This window comes from Marmota monax, unplaced genomic scaffold, assembly GCF_021218885.2.
Source record: "Marmota monax isolate L192 unplaced genomic scaffold, Marmota_monax_Labrador192_F-V1.1 WCK01_AAM20220418_F8-fsc00333, whole genome shotgun sequence".
Lineage (NCBI taxonomy): Eukaryota > Metazoa > Chordata > Mammalia > Rodentia > Sciuridae > Marmota > Marmota monax.
Genome location: NW_026694397.1, coordinates 1,011,449 through 1,031,281, shown reverse-complemented (window position 1 = coordinate 1,031,281; position 19,833 = coordinate 1,011,449). Strand labels below are relative to the sequence as shown.

Below are 19,833 nucleotides of genomic sequence, written 5' to 3'. Positions count from 1 at the left end.
TTGCCCAACAGTCTGCTAGGTGCTATGGGAAATAGAGAGAATGAACAAGCTTTGCTTTCAAATAACATACTAAAATAGATTCAAATGCAAATTGCAACTAGAAAACAAACAGCAGTAGGGTCCATAGAAATTCAGAGAAGGGAGCAACCAAAAAGACCTTATAGAGACAGGACTCAAGGAGTAAGATGCTAAAAAGAAAAAGGGAGGATAAAGTAGAGGTCATTTTTATTTCAAGCGAGAACAGGAATGTGACTTTTTTCTGTAGGGCAGTAAGAAAACTAGACTTCGGGCATCAGAGGAAGCATTTTAGACATAGTGAATGAAAGAAAAGGTTAATTGAATCAGGTTTTGAAGAACACTGGACATTGGGCTAGAGCAGTTTAGATTGATGCAGCAGGCAATAGGAAGTAATGAAAGATACTGAATAGCAGAAAAACATAATGAAAGGGCTGTTTGACACTTAATCTGGTGAACACATATATCAGATGAGGATGGGACTAGAAACAGAAAGGGCAACCTGAATGGGAAGTGAGAAGTACCCCCAGCCAAGGTGGTGGTAGAGGTAATAGAGCATAAGAGGCAACTCTGAAACATGCTTAAATGGGAAAGTCAATGGGAATGGGTGACCCATGGGCTAGAGGAGATGATGAATGTAATTTTAAACCTGTTAACTTTCAAGAGACTATAGCTATCCATGTGAAGATGTCTTGTAGGCAGCTGTTGAAATAGTATGGAAATGTGGGTGATAGGTCAGAGTTACAGGCAGAGATTTAGATGTCCCTGACAGATGTGCCTTCCTAGGAGGTAAATATTCAAAGAGAAGCACAGGAGCTGAAGATAGATTATTTCTTTTAAGAAGGGGGTAGGGTAAGGGAGAAAGGTTGATTATGTCACCTGCTATGATTTATCGGGTGTTAGAATTGTCTTCCCTCTCCCAAAACATCTTCCTATATTCCCAGATGTGCCTCTGGCAGAGATTCATTACTTTGGGTTAATAAGCAATCTCATTGAAAATGCAGATACCCTGGGGAAGGTTAATGCAGTGAGTCTAACTATTAGTCATTTCACATCTTTGGGATAAATCCCCTGGGTGAAAGGAGGAGGAACAAATGCCAGAAAAAAGAAAGACAAATAGGAGGGTAGAAAAGAATTGGGGGTTTGTGGTATCATGGAAATTCCTGGAGGAGCACTCGAAAGTTGTCAGCAAGCTGAGTGCTCCAGAAGGTTCAAAGGTCAAGGAATGTGAGAACCAAGAAGAAGCCATTGGATTTTGCTAGAAGGCAGTTATTGATGGCTTTGAGAAAGCAGTAGGGGTGCAGTTAGGGAGGGATCAATGGGAAGAAAATGAAGGCAGCAAGTAATTTGGCAATAAAATGTCAAGAAATGAGATATTATGTATAAGGAGTCACATGGGAAGAGCAAAGCCTTTTAGGACAGCAGATCCACATATGTTAAAGGCAAAAGGGGAAAAGCTTAGTAAAGCATGGGAGGCTGCAGGAGGAAGGAGGAGAGGAGATATATGCAGAAGAAAACTAGATGAGAGAAAGGTTGGTGAGAATGTAGAGCACTTGTTAGAATAGTTAGCCTCTAAGTGTTAACTCTTCTCAAATAGGAGGAGGTGAATACAGACAGGCATGCAGACAATTGTGGCTAAAATGGCTGGGCATGAAAGTCAAATGGAAATTTTGCATTTACCAACTGCATGTCTGTTTAAGGGATTCCAAGAACCCTCATATATGAAGATTCTTCTAATGCTATAAAAATATAGTTAACATTAATGCATTATATGTATCTCAAAAGAGCTGGGAGTGAGGATTTTGAATGTGCTCACTGTAAAGAAATGAGAAAAGTTTAAGATGGTGGATATACTAATTATACTGATTTAATCATTACACAATGTATACATGAAATATAACATTGTACCATATAAATATGTACAATTATTATGTGTAAATAAAAAAAACCCCACAAAATTGGGCTGAGGAGTGCAGCTCAGTGCTAGAGTGTGTGTTTAGTATGCGTGAGGCCCTGGGTTTGACCCCCAGCACTATTCATATACAAAACCACAATTTTTTTTTTTTTTTTTTTTTTTTTTAATTTTTTATTGTGGGTTGTTCAAAACATTACAAATTTCTTGACATATCATATTCCACACTTTGATTCTAGTGGGTTATGAACTCCCACCTTCACCCCATACACAGATTGCAGATTCACATCAGTTACACATCCATTGATTTACAAATTGCCATACTAGTGTCTGTTGTGCTCCGCTGCCTTTCCCATCATCCACCCTCCCCCCTCCCCACCTCTCCCCTCCCCTCCCCTCCTCTCTCTCTACCCCCTCCACTGTATAACCCTGAGGGTCTCCTTCCATTACCGTGCAATTTACCTTCTCTCTCCCTTTCCCTCCCACCTCTCATCCCTGTTAAATGTTAATCTTCTTCTCCTGTTCTTCGTCCCTACTCTGTTCTTAGTTACTTTCCTTATATCAAAGAAGACATTTGGCATTTGCAAAACCACAATTTTTAAAAGTGTGTTTACTTCTGTGTTTTATGTGGATATAATTAATTATCCTATTTTTGATGATTAAAAATAATTTTGTGAATAAAAAATTCACATGCATTAGAGCATAACTCAAAAGCCACTTCATGGGCTGGGGGTGTAGCTCAGTGGTAGGGCCTCTGCTAGTATGTGTAAATCCTTGGGTTCAATCTCTAGTATCACAAAAAAAAAAAAAAAGAAAGAAAGAAAAAAAAGTAAGAAACCAATTCTTTTGCCACTTTTCAAAGTAAAATTGTATTTTTGTTTTGTGAATTTAGAGACTTATTTGTGCCCAGGCCTAGCTCATTGCACTGGCTACATAAACTGTTGACCTCTCAGGCTTATGTATTTGGGAAACAAGCGTGGTTATTTGTATTTAACTTTATGTTTAAGAAGGAGAGAGAAATTGTGTGTTTATGTCCATGTGAAAGTATAATTAAACTAGTTTTGTGCTTTGAGGCTGAGTATGTTTTTTTTTAAATCTAAAATTCTTAATAAAAATGACCAATTTCTATTCTCCATTTAATATTTTCATTCCACCACAGGAAAAAGAGGAGCGATACCTTATGTTATTTTCAAATGTCTTGCTAATGTTATCTGCAAGTCCTCGGATGAGTGGCTTTATCTATCAGGTTAGTAGATTTCATATAAAACAAATGGCAGGACCCACATGAAATAGGCTTCCATTCAGACATAATGTCTCCACTATGGCATTAAAAGCTTAAGCCAGCAAAGGCAGGCAGAATGTTCTGATCCTTCATTGTAATTAAACAGCTTATCAGAACAGATGTTCATTAGATCAAAGACCTTTGTGTTAGTAATGAGTTTGTCCTGAATATCTATTGGTCTGCTTCTGAACTGTGTTTTGAATGTATAAATAGAAATCTAAGTCTACAGTTGGATAAATTAGCAGCAATATTTTATAGGTCCATATCATTATTGGTGAGAAAATACAGAGCTGGCACCTGCTCCTGTGATTGTCTTATTACAGTCACATCACATAATTTGGGTATCTAAGATGCAAGTCATTAAACTCCTTAGGAAATTAAACTTCCCTCAGTGTGCTCCCAAGATACAGAGTGTTATAAGTTATTAATGCCTGTTATATCCTGGCCCGACCATGGCAAATTTTCATAAAATTGAGCCTTTTCTTTGTTTACTACTTCATGTGAAAACGTGTTCAAAAAGTAAATCTTTTTGTAAATCCTGATCTTATTGTTTAGGGTGTGTTAGGCAAACACAACCCTTGTTTCCTCTTTGCTTCCTTGTCTGATTAAAATTTTAAACAAGGAAACATTATCTATCAACAGGCTAGAGAAATATATCTACCTGTAATTCAGCAGTGATTTCAGAGAGGACCAAAGAATCTAAGAGAGATATATAAAATCATAGAATTAATGGGAATCTACTTTTTTTTCTGGTAGGGAAAAATATCAATACCAGGAATGGTGGTGACTAGATTAGATGAAATTGAAGGGAATGACTGCACATTTGAAATCACAGGTAGGTAATTTTCACTTTTTCATGCAGCTACTTCAAATCTTTTTGGGGATGAAGTGGAGTTTAAATAAATAAATGCAATCATTTTCTGTTATACAGTCCATGAGAAAATTTTATGTGGACATGGCACAGTATATTCCATTTCTTGGAATAACTAGGATACAGTGATAGAACAGAGAAGTCACCTGGTCATTTAAAAGCCTTGGCTTTGCCATTAGTTTCAATCTTCCCTTGCATAAGAGCTACTGGTGAGAGCTAAAGAATAACAAAATGGACTGATGTAAATGTAATTTTCTCTCTCTCTCTGTCATCTATTCCCTAGTGGCAGAGGATCCAAAGATGTAGACTTTTACCAGCAATCTTAATATCCCCCTATGAATTAGCAAGATCTGGTTATGTTTCAAAAAAGTGCTAAAAAGCCATGAAACTTTCTTCACAATTTGAGCAAAATGCCAGATCTTGATAATGCTCTCTGACATTTTGGGCTGTTATTCCTTTTGCCAGGCCTGTGTGATTTACATGTAATGACTGCACTTTTTGCACTGATGTGGTTCAGCAGCTACGACTGGGATAATGACCCCTGGCCTTACCAGTACTCTTCTTTCCCAATAGAAAGCATATAATTTGGTATTTGCCCAAATCTTATTCTGACTTTAATATTGGGGGATCCAGTACAAGAGCCTCACTTTAGACTATGAACTAGATGCACATTCTGCTTAAATTTTTGGATTGCTATTTTGTTCATAGTGAGGTTTTACACTACTTCTAAGAATCTGTAAGTGGAAGAAATCAAGTACAGTTTTATAAAGCAGACATGAATATTTATTTACTTTCTTATCATAGCTTATCTATTCCTAATATAGAAGTTTGAAAGGGTTATCCATGAATATGAAGACCTCAGAAAATAGACACCCAAGTCTTAGTTGCATGAGGTATATTTATGAATGAGACAAACTCAAGGTTTTCCTTGCCTTTTCTTTTCAAATGTTCACAATCGGATGATGCAGGTAACATAGTAGAGAGAGTTGTGGTCCATTGCAACAATAGCCAGGACTTCCAGGAATGGCTGGAGCAGCTGTCCAGACTGACTAAAGGACCTGCCTCTGGTGGTTCATTATCCAAAACATCATCATCGTCATGTAGTGCTCATTCCGTAAGTAGTCCATTTTTTCTGCCCAGGAATGCTTACTTCAGATCTTGCCTGCTGAACACTTAATACGAAGCAGTGAGCACAACCTTCGTCTTTGGTTAGTCTTTCATTCATAGATTTCGAAGTACAGTTAAACCTCACTAATTCTGATTTCTCATTGTGAGGCTCATCCAAATTAATAAAAAGTTTCATTTAAAGGTGTGCAGTTTTGTTTGACAGTATTCAGATTCTCCAAATAACTACTAGCCAAGTGTTTTCAACCGAAAGTCCTGCTAAGATGTTTTCATGATCAACAAAACTTACTTTGTTTAGCAAGTGTTATTTTCATATTAATAATATGCTGAGTCAAACAAATAGCTTATTTCCCTAAGAACTTAAACATTTCCATGTAACCTCACTCATGCTATCACATTTGCTCAATAACCTTCTTCAAAGATAAACTTTCGGTGTTGTCTTCCTCTGAGTTCCTGCATTTAGAATTCATGAAAATTGAATTGATGAGATTTTACTGTACTTGTTGAGTGAAATGGAAGATATGCTGTGTTGTCTGTTAACACTCAAACCCGTGATGCTAAAATTCCTATTTTGAGCACTGTGCATTGTGGTGGTAGAACATGGGCTTTGGCCTCAGATCTGTGTTCAAATCTTGACTTTGCCAACTACTAGCTGGATTTCAATTGCTGAGTCTGTGCTGTATGTTGTTCTGATAAAATAACCTATTTAAACACCTGTTTGAGTTCTAAACACATCACTGAACTCAAATGTTGCCTGGTACATAACTTTCCTCTCTTCTAGAGGGGAGAACCTTCTGACTTCAACGAAATTGCAGAAGAGAGAGAGAAAGGACAGGATCATGGGATGTTGAGTCAATTTGTGCTATTCTTTAGAGACCCCATAATCTTGAGTGGAAAGTGCCAGTTCTCAAACTGGAGACTTGTTTCCCCATCATTTCCTTTCTCTGGCTGGCTTTGCTGACCCAATGAAGTGATTGTGGTTGTCTTACTGTGTGACCCAAGGTCGGGTTCAGATGGCAGATTGCCAACATCTCATAAGATGTTTTCCCAGTCTTTTAGCTCTACTGGACAGCCCCGAGGACCCTTGGAGCCTCCTCAAATTATAAAACCGTGGAGTTTAAGTTGTCTACGACCTGCACCTCCACTTAGACCATCAGCAGCCCTAGGTTATAAAGAGGTAATTTTGATACATATGGTATAAAATGCTTCTGACAAGCTAATCTTGTAGCTTATTCCAAACAGTTCTGTGAGAATGTGCTAGAATGTACGATAGGTGATATATGTCAGTTAATCTTGAATTACCAGGCTCGGTGATTTTTTTGTTTCTTAATTTTCTATTTCCCTTTTGTCCATCTACAAAAGTTTATCAGATACCTACATGGTTAATGTGCACTGCCTGAATTTTTCCAACCTCCTCCTGAAGTGCCTCTGGTTTACCTTTATGTGATTGTGAGAATTCTTTAAGATAGTTAACCATGTACACACATCTCAAATGAGAGCCACTTTATTTGGAGTTGAATTTTCAACAAAACAGACCCAATTCTGTATTTTGGAGCATTTTGACCTATTAAGCCAAATTAGGAAAGTGTTATAGGAGCAGGCCATGAGTTCAAACTATGAAAATAATATTTACTGCAGTGGGAATGGGAAAAGAATTCAATGGAAGAAATGTCTTTTTAAAGAGGGGTTTCTTGTCAACAACCTTAAGGGTCATTGGACATCTGAGTAGGTGGGATTTCAAGGTGGTGGTGTTTTTTTTCTCTCATAGTTGCAGTTAGGTCAGTCACTAGCTTCTATAACTGTGTGGAGTGTTAGTTTTTCCATATAGTGGGATTTTTTTCTCCCTCTAACCAATTTCTTATAGTTTTAGCTTTCAGAATAAGTGCTTGTTTATTAATATCTGTTTTTTAAATAGGTCTCATTGAGGGAAGAATAAGTTTGTGACAGTTATGATATAAGCTTTAGAATTATACTGCAAAGGCAGCATATCAAATGTGTGTTTCAGTGGATGATGCAGACTTAGCTCAATTTTGAGTATGTTTTGATTTTAACCACCATGCTTCTGCTTTGATTAATTGTTGCCTCCAACTCTTAGTGCAGTAAAAATAGAACAATGTATGAACATTGGAGGAGATTTTTTTGGACACTTTTGACCCAACACAATAGGAGAGAAAATGCTTGAGTTGAATCTGAATTGTTCACCTCTATTCAGAATTTGGCCAGAAAACTGTCCCATAGATTTGCTTTGGAAGTTAACCTGAAATTCCTGCAATCATCTACTTTTCTTCTTTGATTACCTAAAGCAGGAGTGCCACTTCCTAGTTATGTAGGTCCCCTTTTCAATGCTGGATAATTTATAGTTGTCAGTTATTAAATTCAGTGCAGGGGTGAGCTTTGAAGTGTACAGTTGACTTAATCCTTCACATAACTAATCTATTAAAACTAAGGCATGATCACTTTGTTTCTGCTGGAGAAAGAGATTTATTAATATACTCTTACTATGCAGTGTGTATTTCAGTTATTTTCAGTTTTCATTATTCTTCACAGTACTGTATTCTTTGGACTTCTGCATGATGAAATTGCACCTGAAACTAATGTGGGAAATGTGATGATATTCTTTCTGTGTAATTTATGATAACACTAACATTTCAAATGTTGTTTTAGAATTATTGATAAATGGATTTGGTCATTATAACCATCGACCTCTCACGCTCATCTTCTCTTTCTTTACATATTCATTTTAGAGGATGTCTTATATCTTAAAGGTAAGGGTAGAACAATATCTTTGGCTTACAGTGACATATGTTGTGCTGTAACCTTTAATGAATGAAGCTTTGCTTTATGCTTGTTTTGTCCCTTGTTATAATTGGTGGCTCAAATATGAAGATGCGATTCTGACATGTAAGTACTTTCTTCAAAAAGCAGGCTTGTGAGAGATACATAAAAAAGTATCATCTTCTATGTAATGCTTAAAAGGTCCATTTCCTGTTTTTTAAATACTGTTTTTTCCTCTTATTTTTGTCACATGTGAGTTTTTCATGTCTGTCTGTTTTTAAGCCTAAGTGGATCACTGTGGCTAAGCAAAAGGAATGAAATTCTTTGTTTAATATATTTTCTTTCTTTCTTTTTTCTAATTTGTTATATATGACAGCATTATACATTTCAATTCATAGTACACATATAGAGCATAATTTTTCATGTCTCTAGTTGTATACAAAGTAGAGTCACACCATTCAGGTCTTCATATATGTACTTATTTCAGGTCTTCATACATGTACTTAGGGTAATGATGTCCATTTCATTCCACCATCTTTCCTACCCCCATACCCCCTCCCTTCTCCTCCCTTCCCTCTGCCCTATCTAGAGTTCCTCCATTCCTCCCATGCTCCAACCCCCATCCCCTTTATGGATCATCCTCATATCAGAGAAAACATTTGGCATTGTTTAATATATTTTAAAATACTAATGATCATCTATGTATCACATATGTACATTGCATGGAAGATTGGGATAAGGTAATCATGACAGTTTTTCCCTAATGTAAGATTTAATCCATTTGCTTGGATATTGACAATGAGCACTCTTTTTAAATTTTCTCTTCATTCTTAAAGCAAAAGCAAATTTAGTCATTCCCTTCTCCACTGTCTACTAATTTAAAGTATGGCTTTATACATATATAGGTCAGCTTGTCTGTCGGTATATTACTCCTAACCCAATCATTTATTGGAAAATCCTTCACTTGGCTCTTCTCTCTGAGTTTGGAAAAATTACTTAATATCTCTGTCTTAATATTTCCCATTTGACAAATGAACATTATATTTTTTGTGGTGCTGTTGCTAAAAATACTCTTAAAAGTAGTTTTGAAGCTCTTTGAAAAGTGATAAATTCTATATTATTAGCCACAATTATTATTTAATTCCCTTCAAATGGTATCAGTGGGGAACACAAACCAATTTAAAAATATTATTATTTTTTTCTAGGGTTGGTACCCATTACTTTCTCTGCAGATGGTACCCTAAAGGCATTTGGCCTCATCTTTAGTAGACTGTCTCCATTCTTATTCTCATTGTTATGGCACTTGAGAGGATAATATCATCGCCTGTATTTTCTCTAACCTTGTAGAGTTTATTTGAGTAATTTTTATTATGTAAAGTATTAAATTTTGATGCACTCCTAACTATCCAAATAAGAGAAAGGTATTCTATTGTGTTTAATTTGCTCTATTTTAATTTGAATTTGGGAGAGAATTTTAATTCATTAAGAGAACTTTATCCTTACAGGAGTCCAGTAAAAGCCCCAAAACAATGAAGAAGTTTCTTCATAAAAGAAAGACTGAGAGAAAACCATCAGAGGAGGAATATGTAATTAGAAAAAGTATGTGTTTTGTATTTTCTGAAAGTTATTTATGGATGAACTAACATGAGAATTTTTTCAAAGCACATGATCAGAGCAATTTGTTCTTGGCATCATCAGTTACATAAATGCATAGGTTTGGTCATCTCGAAGACTTTTAAATAAGTACTTCTTGTCATCTTAGGCAGACATCATCTATTTTTATGACACCGAACATTTTGCCCCACCTGGTTTAGAACTGCTAGCGGGACCCATTTGCTAAGGATACAATATTTCTTCCTCTTAGTTTCTGATGGCTGAAATGTTTTCCTGTACAGTGTAGACTAAATAGATCTGAATACTGAAGCCTTTCAGGAAGTCTAAAGCTCAGTGATGTTTTCCGTCAAGGAATTGGCCTGCTGACATCTAGAAAGAGGGCTTTATTTAGAGGCAAGCTGCAAAGCCAGTTAGCCAATCATACATACCTATTTGGCTATAATACTGTGGACAAGGTACTTTGAGACTCATGTAAAAAAAGCAAGTCTCAAACAGGTGGTAGTACTATGTGCATTAGTAAAAATTATAGTTTTGATGAATTCTTGCTGGATTCTAACTTCTGCATGCCTCATCCCCCACATACACCTTGAGTATTTTCATCAACTTATTAACAGGGTGCCTTCCAGTCATTTTAAGAATGAGTTGGGGAGATGGGTGAGAAGAGGGAGAGTCAATGAATATGCCAGCTGGTTGGAAATATGGATGGGGGTTAATGTGGAAAGTTTTCTAGAGAAGTTGAGCCTTGAAATTTGAAGGAGAGGAAGGCTGTGGTATATTGGATGAGAGCTGAAGCCAGTATCAAGTCCACACTGTGATTTTGGCCTCCAAGAGATGGCAAACAGGACTCTCCAATTTAGAGTTCTGGGCTGCAGGAGCAGGCCTCTCTCAGTGCAGAGCTCTGTGGGGTTGCTATCACTCTTCTCTAGCATGAGGATCTAATAGTTGTTTCTACTGCCTTTTAGAAACATTACTCATCAGAGAGGTTGGTCCTTGGTGGTGAAGTGTGCTGCATCATTTTGAGGGTTCAGAGGCATTGATCTATGAAGTCCTTTTTAATTCAATTTGACAGGTACAGCTGCTCTGGAAGAAGATGCTCAGATTCTTAAGGTGATCGAAGCCTACTGCACCAGCGCCAATTTTCAACAAGGTAATGCCTCAACTAGATTCTTTCAAACTACTTTCTCTAATGACTGGTGTTTCTTCCTTTACTGCCTACTGTCTCTTAGAAGGGGGGGGGGAGGAGGGAGGGAGAGGGAGGGAGGGAGGGGCAATGCACATGGGGTTGCAGGGTGTGGAAAGCAGGTGACTGAGTGCAGAGGAACGGTGCAGGACTGCATCTTTCAGATAAGGCGGTTTTAGCTACTGAGCGGTTTGTTTACCACTGTTGCTTTTCACCCAGAGAGAAAGAGATGCAAGAGGGAAAAAGTTGGAGGTGATCGAAATGAGAACAATTTGAAAAAGCCATTCATTCTCCTTTGAAGTACACAGATACCTGCACCAGCAGTAGTTAGGAATTAAAGAGCCCAGATACTCAGTTCCTGTGTCTGTGAACTGATGCTAATCTCATGTTAGAGGCAGATTTGGAAAGGAAGTCAAAATACTATCTTTGATCAGCTGCATTTTAAATAAACAATGCTTCACCAGAATCAAGTTTCAAAGTTTCTCTGAAAATCTGGATATGTAGCAGTGTAGCAGTGTAGCAGGGCTGTTCAAAATGTATGAGACTGATCAGGGAGCTCTGAGGTGAGGTTATTTCCCTACACAACTTGCAGGCTACAAAATGAAAGCTGGATTATGTTTTCTGATGCTTTATAAAAGCCAGGTCACATGGATAATGTCTTTTGTCTGCCATTATCATAGACATTCAAGATACTGATTGTGAGGTTTTCACATTTGCATAAGAAACAAATGCCCCACAATGCTCCATTTGAACAGCCACTTATCAATCACTTGGTGTGGGAGGGGACTTTTTAGGCAGACTGCTTTCACATATTCTTTCAAAGTATCTGAGTCTGTCAAGAGGAAAGCATTCCACATGGAAGTCAACCATTTGACCATGAAGGGACACTTTCTGCTTCACAGACAAAACCTGGCTGTGACTTCAGGCATGCCCAGTTTTGAAAACAAGTTTGGAGGATGCAGAAGAAAAAAGTCAGAGCAGTTTTTATTGTGAAAGTTAGGAGTACAAGGGAGACAAGCAGACACCAGAAGGAGCATATTCCTATAGAATCTGACCTCATCTCTGTCCCCCACCACTTCTTTTCACTTCCATAGTGTTCACCCATCTACTCACAGGCGAAGGTATAAGCAGGTGTCCTAGCCTGAATATAGCCACGTTTATGCCCCTTCTCCTTAGCCTCTCTTTTGCATATTTGACAGATGCCAAGCCCAGTCAGATGTCCTGTTTCCCGGGAACTGACTGCTCTTTGTTTTTGCTGCATTTATTTATCAGTCAGCCAGTCTTCTGTACACTTATTATGTATCTACAAAGTGCTATTCCCTGGAGAATGTAGAGACACATCTCACCTCATGAAAGCAGGGCATGATCAAGTGAAGGCAGTGAGTTTACACAACTCTGAAGGAACTTGGCCAGCATCTCAGAGAGACCAAGGATTAAGCACTTGAGCTCATAGAGGAAGGATCCAGAAAGAGGAGGAAGTTGAAGATTCAGGAGAGCTGTTTGGTCAGGCCTCCATGTCTGTTTTGTCACCTTTACTGTGCCATTGCCTGGAGACAGTCTGAGCAGAGAGAAGTGTGGACACTTGAAGCTTTTCTGCTGGCATGATGATCTCATTCTACCCTGGATCAAAATAGTCTTAAGTGGCTGGGCATGGTGGCACATGCCTGTAATCCCAGTGGCTCTGGAGGCTGAAGCAAGAGGACTGCAAATTCAAAGCCAGTCTCAGCAACAGTGAGGCGCTAAGCAACTCAGTGAGACCCTGTCTCTAATAAAATACAAAAAGGGGCTGGGGATGCAGCTTAGTGGTTAAGTTCCCCTAAGTTCAACTCCCTGTACCCCCCAAAAAACAGTTTAAGTGACCCACCATTCCCCTTTAGGACCACAAAGAGAAGAAATGAGCAGGAATGCTGCTTCTGGAACCCTTCAAAAGCATTGTGTCTAATGCAGTGCTGCTTTCAACCTGAACTTTATTAAAATTATAGAATAGCATAGCATAGGATGTGGTGTGAATGTCCTAGAGAACTGCAGGCATGGAGCAATTGCTAGTTAGCTCTTTGCTGTAGCGGGCAAAACAGGAAACTCTAGGAGTCTTGATTGAGAATGGCTGTTACAGTGATCATTTCATGTTATTTTTCCTGAATGCAAAATGCCCCCTCCAAATTAAGTAATATATTTTAGCATTTAGAATTTCTTGTGCCAGGAAAAATAGTCAGCAAATATTCATCTCTGAATACAAGGTAGCAGGATGCTATGAACAAAGACCTAACCGTAATGATAGTGGAAAAGAATAATTCTTACAAGTAATCTTTGCTAGTCACTTATCCCTCTTGCAACCTTCATTTGTAGGTGCTCGCAAAGATTCTGTTCCACAAGTCTTACTCCCCGAGGAAGAGAAACTCATCATTGAAGAAACCAGAAGCAATGGCCAGACCATAATTGAAGAAAAGTGAGTAGAGCAGGTGACATCTTTCCTGTTTTTTCCAGGGGCTGGAAAGAAAGTCAAGTCCTCTGCTGAGCATGCAGTTGGGGGCCTTGGGAGGGATATCTCCCTTACAAAGGGAAGGAAACATGGGGAAGGAATGGTGGAGGGACCAAAATCCTCCAGACCAATTCCATTTGCAGCCAGCTCCCCCAGAAAGTAATGTGCTTCAGAGTACCCAAGAGTTCAGTGCTCTGGAAGGTATATAGGAATGCCATAGCTGTGATTTCCCTGCCTACAGGGGTGCCTCTCACATTTTTTGAGTCAGGGCTAGTCTTTCACATTGTTGACCTCAAAGTCCTACAGTAATCCAGTGAGACAAACATGATTCTCACCACTTTTCCAGATGAGGAAGCTGAGATTCAGGGAAATTAAGTCTCTGATCTACCTTTCACAGAAGTAAGTATGACTTGGAGGATAGATACCTTATGGCTCATAAAATAAATACAAAGTAGTTAAAATTAATTTGTTTAATCTTGAGTCATTTCTGAAGTCAGACCTGAATTTGCACAAGATAGCATATTTCAAAGTGCTTCACATCATTATGTATTCTTACATCTGGTGTATAAAGTGATATGGCAGAAATGGTAAAGCACTTGGGCTGGGGTTGTGGCTCAGTGGTGGAGTGCTCACCTTGCATGTGTGAGGCACTGGGTTCCATCACCAGCACCACATCAAAATAAATAAATAAAATAAAGATATTGTGTCCATCTACAATTAAAAGAGAGAGAGAGAGAGAGAGCGCACGCGCGCGAGAGAGCGAGAACATGCATGCACGCCCAGGCCTGGTTCAACTCTTGATTCTGCTACTCATTAGTTGTATGACCTGGGGCTACTTCCTTCACCTCTCTGGACTTGTTTCCTCATATGTACAATATGAATGATAGCAATGCTTTTAAAGTTGTTATATGAACAATTATAGTTAAGTATAAAAGCTAGTACTCAGTACATAAATATAATAATAATAAATTTTATTATATCTATATTAGTCTTCACAATTTTCCTAGGGTTTCAGGGAATGTGGTTTTTATCCCCATTTTATATGCAAAGAAACTAAGGCCAAGAGAAGATGAGAAGGAAGCTGGTTACCCAAAGTTAAAAGACTAGTAAGTGGCAGGATCTGAACTGGAATGTAGATCTCTAAACTCCTTGTTCAGGGATAGAGCCTGAGAAGAAAGACTGCTTCACAGCTTATCCAGGGTACTTCCTCATTTTTTGTAACATATGAAATAGTCCAGAAATAATGCCCTGATTTTGTGTCATGTGAGGTCAGTTATGGTCAGGTAAGTGAAAAAGGCAATGGTTTAGCAGAGCTACTGTAGTATGGACAGGGCCTTCTGACACTTCTCATTATACATTAAGTGATATTCATTCCTGCCCTAAAGCCACAGAAATCCAAACCTTATGATGGGAATCTAAAAAGTTAAACTCATAGAAGCAGAGGAATGGTTGCTGGAAGCTGTCATGGTGTAGAGGAAATGGGAACTTGTTGGTCAAAGGGTATGAAGTTTTGGTTAGGCAGGATCAGTACATTTTAGTAGACTTCATGTACAGCATGGGGTCTAAATTAACAATACAGTACTATATATTTGGAGTGTTCTAAGAGAGTAGATTATAAGTGTTCTCACCAGACACCTTAAATAATACAATTTTTATTTGTTAATTATATTTCAAGGTGGGAAAAACTTTATGATAGTCTAAGTCTCTTGTTTTCTGGTTATACAAGCTGGGAGTAGCCAAGGAGGAGGGAATTACAGAGAAGGTGCATTACATGGCTCTGGAATGCAGCAGTTGTTCTTCCATGAAAAGAAAGCAAGTACTAGTCAGGGCAGTCCCATTCCCCACTGGCTAGAGAAATACTGCTTCCCAGGATCCATATGTTTATGGAGTTCAGTATTACTTAATTGTATGTTGGTGCCAGTCGTTCATCTGTGAATTTTCTCTTTATGTTCTAGAAGCCTCGTTGATACTGTTTATGCCTTGAAGGATGAAGTCAAAGAACTGAAGCAGGTAATAAAATTAAAAGTCATTTTCTCTGATAACAGAACCTCTCCATCTTCCTTGATCCCCACTGGGAGATGCTGTCAGGAAAGGCCCAGGAGCAAGGTGGTAAGGGGCAATTTTTATTTTCCTTGTGTCATCAAGGTGGGTTTTATTGATTTTGCCATGTGGCCTGGAGTTTAGATTTCTGAGGCTTAGTTATATTCCTACTTATCAGTTTGAAATAGGGTTCCAAACTTAGTTATGATTATTTTGATTTGACATCTGTAAACAGAGCTTCAGAAAAGGCATATCAATCAATTGTGTGTGTGTGTGTGTGTGTGTGTGTGTGTGTTAGTCAGCTTTTCATTGCTGTGACCAAAATACCTGACAAGAACAACTTAGGGGAAGTTTATTTTGGGCTCATGGTTTTGGAGGTCTCAGTCTATGGTCTACTAACTCCACTGCTTTGGGCCTGAGTAAAGCTGAATATCATAGTGGAAGAGCCTACTGGAGGAAAGCTGTTCAGCTCATAGCAGCCGAGAGGCAGAGAGAAAGAGACTGAGGAGCCAAAATATAAACCCCAAAGACACATCCCCAGTGACCTCTCTTCTCTAGCCTTATGCTACCTGCCTATAGTTACTACCTAGTTAGTCCATTCAAATTATTAATCTATAAAATGGATGGATTAATCCATGAGTTAGGTTTCAGATCTCCTAATCTATTTCATCTCTGAACATTCCTGCATTAACCCAGGTACTTTCAGGGGACAACTCTTATCCAAATCACAGCAGCATATAAATGTAAAGAGAACCATCAATCATGGTTTGTGGATCCCTAGTGAGTTTGATGTGATTGGAACCTCTTAGGTAGAAATACCAAGCTGGTATTTGGGGTTGTGGACGTTGTGCTCAGGAGATGGGGTCACTACCAGAGTTGTTGTTGTTGTTGTTACTATTATTATTATTATTTTACTTTTTAACTGCTTTATTAACTTTAAATTTTTCCATGCAAATGGGTAAAACTCTACTGCTAGCAGAAACTTAGGCTGGGTGCAAAGGCAATCTTCATCAGAAGCTGGCAATGTAAGACCCACTTGACACATGGAAATAACAAGGTTCACAGCAAACAGGAAAAGGAAAATACAAGGAAAAGGAAAACAGGGGGAATCACAGTATTAATCTCATGGAAAATTGCAGAAGTCAAGGCATAAGGCAAAATTCATTATGATGGTCATGGTGATTAGAGAGCTCCCCCTTAAGAATACCAAGACAATTTCTCAACTACAGTTCCCTAAGTTTTCTCCTGATTTCTCTCATCTCCTTCATGAACATTTCCATAGCATCTCCATCTCCTCCCATCCCATCATTGATCTGCCTATTGGGTATGGCCCATCGAAAATTAGGGGCAAGTTGGCAGGCCTGTCCCCATCTATTGTTTCCTGCAGGCTGGTAGCCTTTACCTCTTCCCAAAGGGTGGTCTTCCTCTCCATTCTGCACAGGCTGCTCCATTTCTTTGTTTTCCTGGGCCTATCCTTGCCTTCTCCCCCTCCTCTGGATTCTTACCGCCAGGTGCGCTGCTGCGACACTGGGCCCCACAGACCTGCTCTGCTTTCCCTGGGCCCGATGCCAGCCCACCATGCACAGGGCAGCGGGGAGCTGGTAGCTAGACATGAGTGACCACTACCAGAGTTATTTGGGAGGTCCCTTAGTAGACACTTGGGTTGAAAGAGAAGACATTAAGTGACAGGAGTGTTAAATGAAAAGAGGGCCAGGGTAGGTCAGACCTTGGAGAATGCTTGTATTTCAGTAAAGAGGAATGGAAAGGGTTGGGCAGAGGTAGGTGAGAAAATTGCTTTGTCTTAGAAGCTGCAGGAACAGAGTTTGAGAAAGAAAAAGTATAATCACGGGTAAAAGGTGCCAAGAAGATTAGCAGGAAGAGCCTGGGAAAGGCTCGCTCTGTTCAGTAATTGACAGGTCTTTTTCCATTGTAGGAGAATAAAAGAATGAAGCAGTGCCTGGAAGAAGAATTGAAGTCAAGAAGGGATCTAGAAAAACTGGTCCGGAGGCTGTTGAAGCAAACAGATGAGTGCATTCGAGCTGAATCCAGTAGCAAGACCCCGATTCTTCCATAACCATCACTGTGCGGCTGGGCATTGTGCTTTTGGTGCATCTTCAAATGTCTGGCTGAATGATTTGACTCATTTTGCTCACTTCTATGGCTTCTGTTTTGTGTTTGAGTCTGTGTGTATATGTGTGAGTGTGCTCAGGTATATGTGTGTGTGAGTCTGTGTGTTTGGGTGTTTGCTGTTGATCGATTATTGGTTGATTGGTTTTTCTTTTCAATGGGAAAAAGCAGAAGGTGGTGGTAGAAGTGGCCCCAGCATCTTCTTCTTTCAATAAGAAGAGAAAAGCTAATGTAGGCAAATGGCTTCAGTGTTCTTCAGATGGCCTTCATTTCGCAGTGCCTCTGCAATAGCCATTGCCCTCTGGTCATGCTTGTTGGGTTGACTGTTTTCATAAAGTAGCTGGCCATGGAGTAATAATTATGAACCCAGGTTTCCCTCTTCACTTCCTGTGCTCAGCTGCTCCTCAGTACTTGATTTACTGAAGGCAATCTTCCTGAGCTATGAGTAGAGTAGGGATCTACCCGACTATTCCTAGACTGTCATATGCCACCCTTCAATCACACTATTTAAAACTATTGCCCTATGTTGTCTACAAGACCAAGAAAACTATAGTACCCTGATATTTTTTGTGCTGGTGTACATTTTAACTAGGTGGAGCAGAAGCTCTGGTCATTCATGCCAACACCAAATCAAGCAGCAAATTACATTAGGCAATCCTCCTTCAGCTGCAGAGTTGACCAGCTCTTCCTAGTGCATGATGGGGTTCCCTCCTCCAAGCCTTCTGCCTAGTGTGTAAGTTCTATATTTCTTCTGTGCTTTTAGCCAACATATTGAGTGCTGTGTAAACTAGTATGTATGTGCTTTGCTTACTTTTTAAAAAAATGAACTTAGAATGTGAGTGGTTATTTGACATTGCATATTCAAACTGCAACCTCTCATTCTTTGAAAGAATCTACATTGAGAATGTATTGTGCCATAATAGACATGTCACTCACTTTATTGCTTTCCCCTTTACACCATGAGAAGTTGTAATAATCATTAGCCTCTTTTGAGTAGGACTGTAAGCATTATTTGCAGAAATGTGAAGTTGGTCCAGTTTGTATATCCAGAATGAAAGGCTCCTCTAGTAGCTCTGTTGGTTCCTAGTGATGCTGATTATTTGAAACTGATTTACTCAAGTTACTTATTGAATCAGACCATTGATTTTGTAAGTATCCCAGAAATTAGAATTGTGAGAAACCAGGTTTAGAAGAGAGTCACAAAAGAACAGTGCACATCCAAATTCAGCTCAATTCAATGTCTATCCAAGACTATAGGACAGAGTAATGCAGCCCACTCCTCCTTCCCACCTATACAGGGGACATTTGGACAGATGGAAAAGGTTACTGGAAAGAAAGGCAAATGGTCAATAGGTTGATAAAAGTTGTCCTGCACAGATACATTTGATGGATTCCTAATAAATGTGCGATTTGCAAATGTTTAAAAATCAAACTTGGAACTTGAATCCCTCAGCTTGCTGAGGAGCCCTTTTGCTTTCTGGCACTGAGAGTCTCAGGGTTCCATAGCTTTATGGTACAGGGCTTCTGTGTGTCTGCTGCATGGCAGAAATTACAGCATCCACAATCCAACATCAGCCAATCACACACAGACATCTTCGGAAGGTGAATAGTGAATATTTCTAAGAATGGTTATTGTTCGGTTTTTAAGCACAGAAGTTTAGATATGACATCTTTCACCTCAAAATTAAAACAATAACAACACAGATCTTCACATCTGCCCTGTCTGTGTTAGTTAACAGCTTGCAATAAATGTGCAAAGTATATCCATAGGAAACGTTTTTGTGACTATAAAATATTTTAGTTGATTGCTTAAGATATTGAAAGATCTTTATTTTAAAGTGATATGTACATATGCATGTTTTGGGGACTTGGCCCTTCTGATGAGAGGCCCTTGGTACTCTGGGTAATGAAGCTTGTGCAGAGAGCTGTCCGTGCTCATACACTAAACAATAATATAAAGGAAATGAAGCCATGTTAACCTGAGAGAAGTGTCTTCATAGCTGTGTTGTTTACAATACTCTATAAATGGGTTCTTGTTCCTCTGTAACTAAACTGCTGCCTTTAGAGGCCTCTCAGTTTCTTCTCTGTCATGTCCCTTCTTACACAAGCGCAAATTTTCTAACTTGTTTTTAGTTTAAAAACTTTTAAAATTGACATTTTCCATAAAGAAGAATAAACAGTGCTTTATAACATAAGTGCCTTGTTTCTATTTTTTCTAGGTGGAATGAAGAAAGATTTCTTTTTTTTCACTTTTAATTGTTTAAAGTTTCATTTTATTTTTAATTGAAAAATAATTGTATGTACTTATGGGTATAGTATGGTGTTTCTATATATATACATACATACATACATACATTGTGGTAGATCATATCAGCTAACAAACATGTCTCTTGCCTCAAATAGTCATCATAGC

The 19,833-nt window shown here is 38.8% G+C and overlaps 1 protein-coding gene and 1 pseudogene across 4 annotated transcripts in view; one reads left to right on the top strand and one right to left on the bottom strand.

Moving 5' to 3' along the window:
* Arhgef6 (Rac/Cdc42 guanine nucleotide exchange factor 6) overlaps window positions 1–19,615 on the top strand; it is a 47,137-nt gene extending 27,522 nt beyond the window's left edge. The window contains exons 7-16 of one of the 4 annotated variants that reach the window (XM_046468139.2): window positions 3,087–3,173; window positions 3,966–4,044; window positions 5,049–5,194; window positions 6,257–6,382; window positions 7,950–7,970; window positions 9,486–9,579; window positions 10,664–10,741; window positions 13,121–13,220; window positions 15,209–15,263; window positions 17,227–19,615. In XM_046468139.2, the coding sequence (XP_046324095.1) occupies window positions 3,087–3,173; window positions 3,966–4,044; window positions 5,049–5,194; window positions 6,257–6,382; window positions 7,950–7,970; window positions 9,486–9,579; window positions 10,664–10,741; window positions 13,121–13,220; window positions 15,209–15,263; window positions 17,227–17,367 (927 nt within the window). In that variant the 3' untranslated portion in view covers window positions 17,368–19,615. The remainder of the gene's footprint in view (window positions 1–3,086; window positions 3,174–3,965; window positions 4,045–5,048; window positions 5,195–6,256; window positions 6,383–7,949; window positions 7,971–9,485; window positions 9,580–10,663; window positions 10,742–13,120; window positions 13,221–15,208; window positions 15,264–17,226) is intronic. The other 3 variants (XM_046468141.2, XM_046468140.2, XM_046468142.2) reach the window with 3 other exon arrangements.
* LOC124109488 (protein BEX3-like) lies at window positions 16,378–16,753 on the bottom strand (annotated as a pseudogene).
* Window positions 19,616–19,833: the final 218 nt, after the last annotated feature.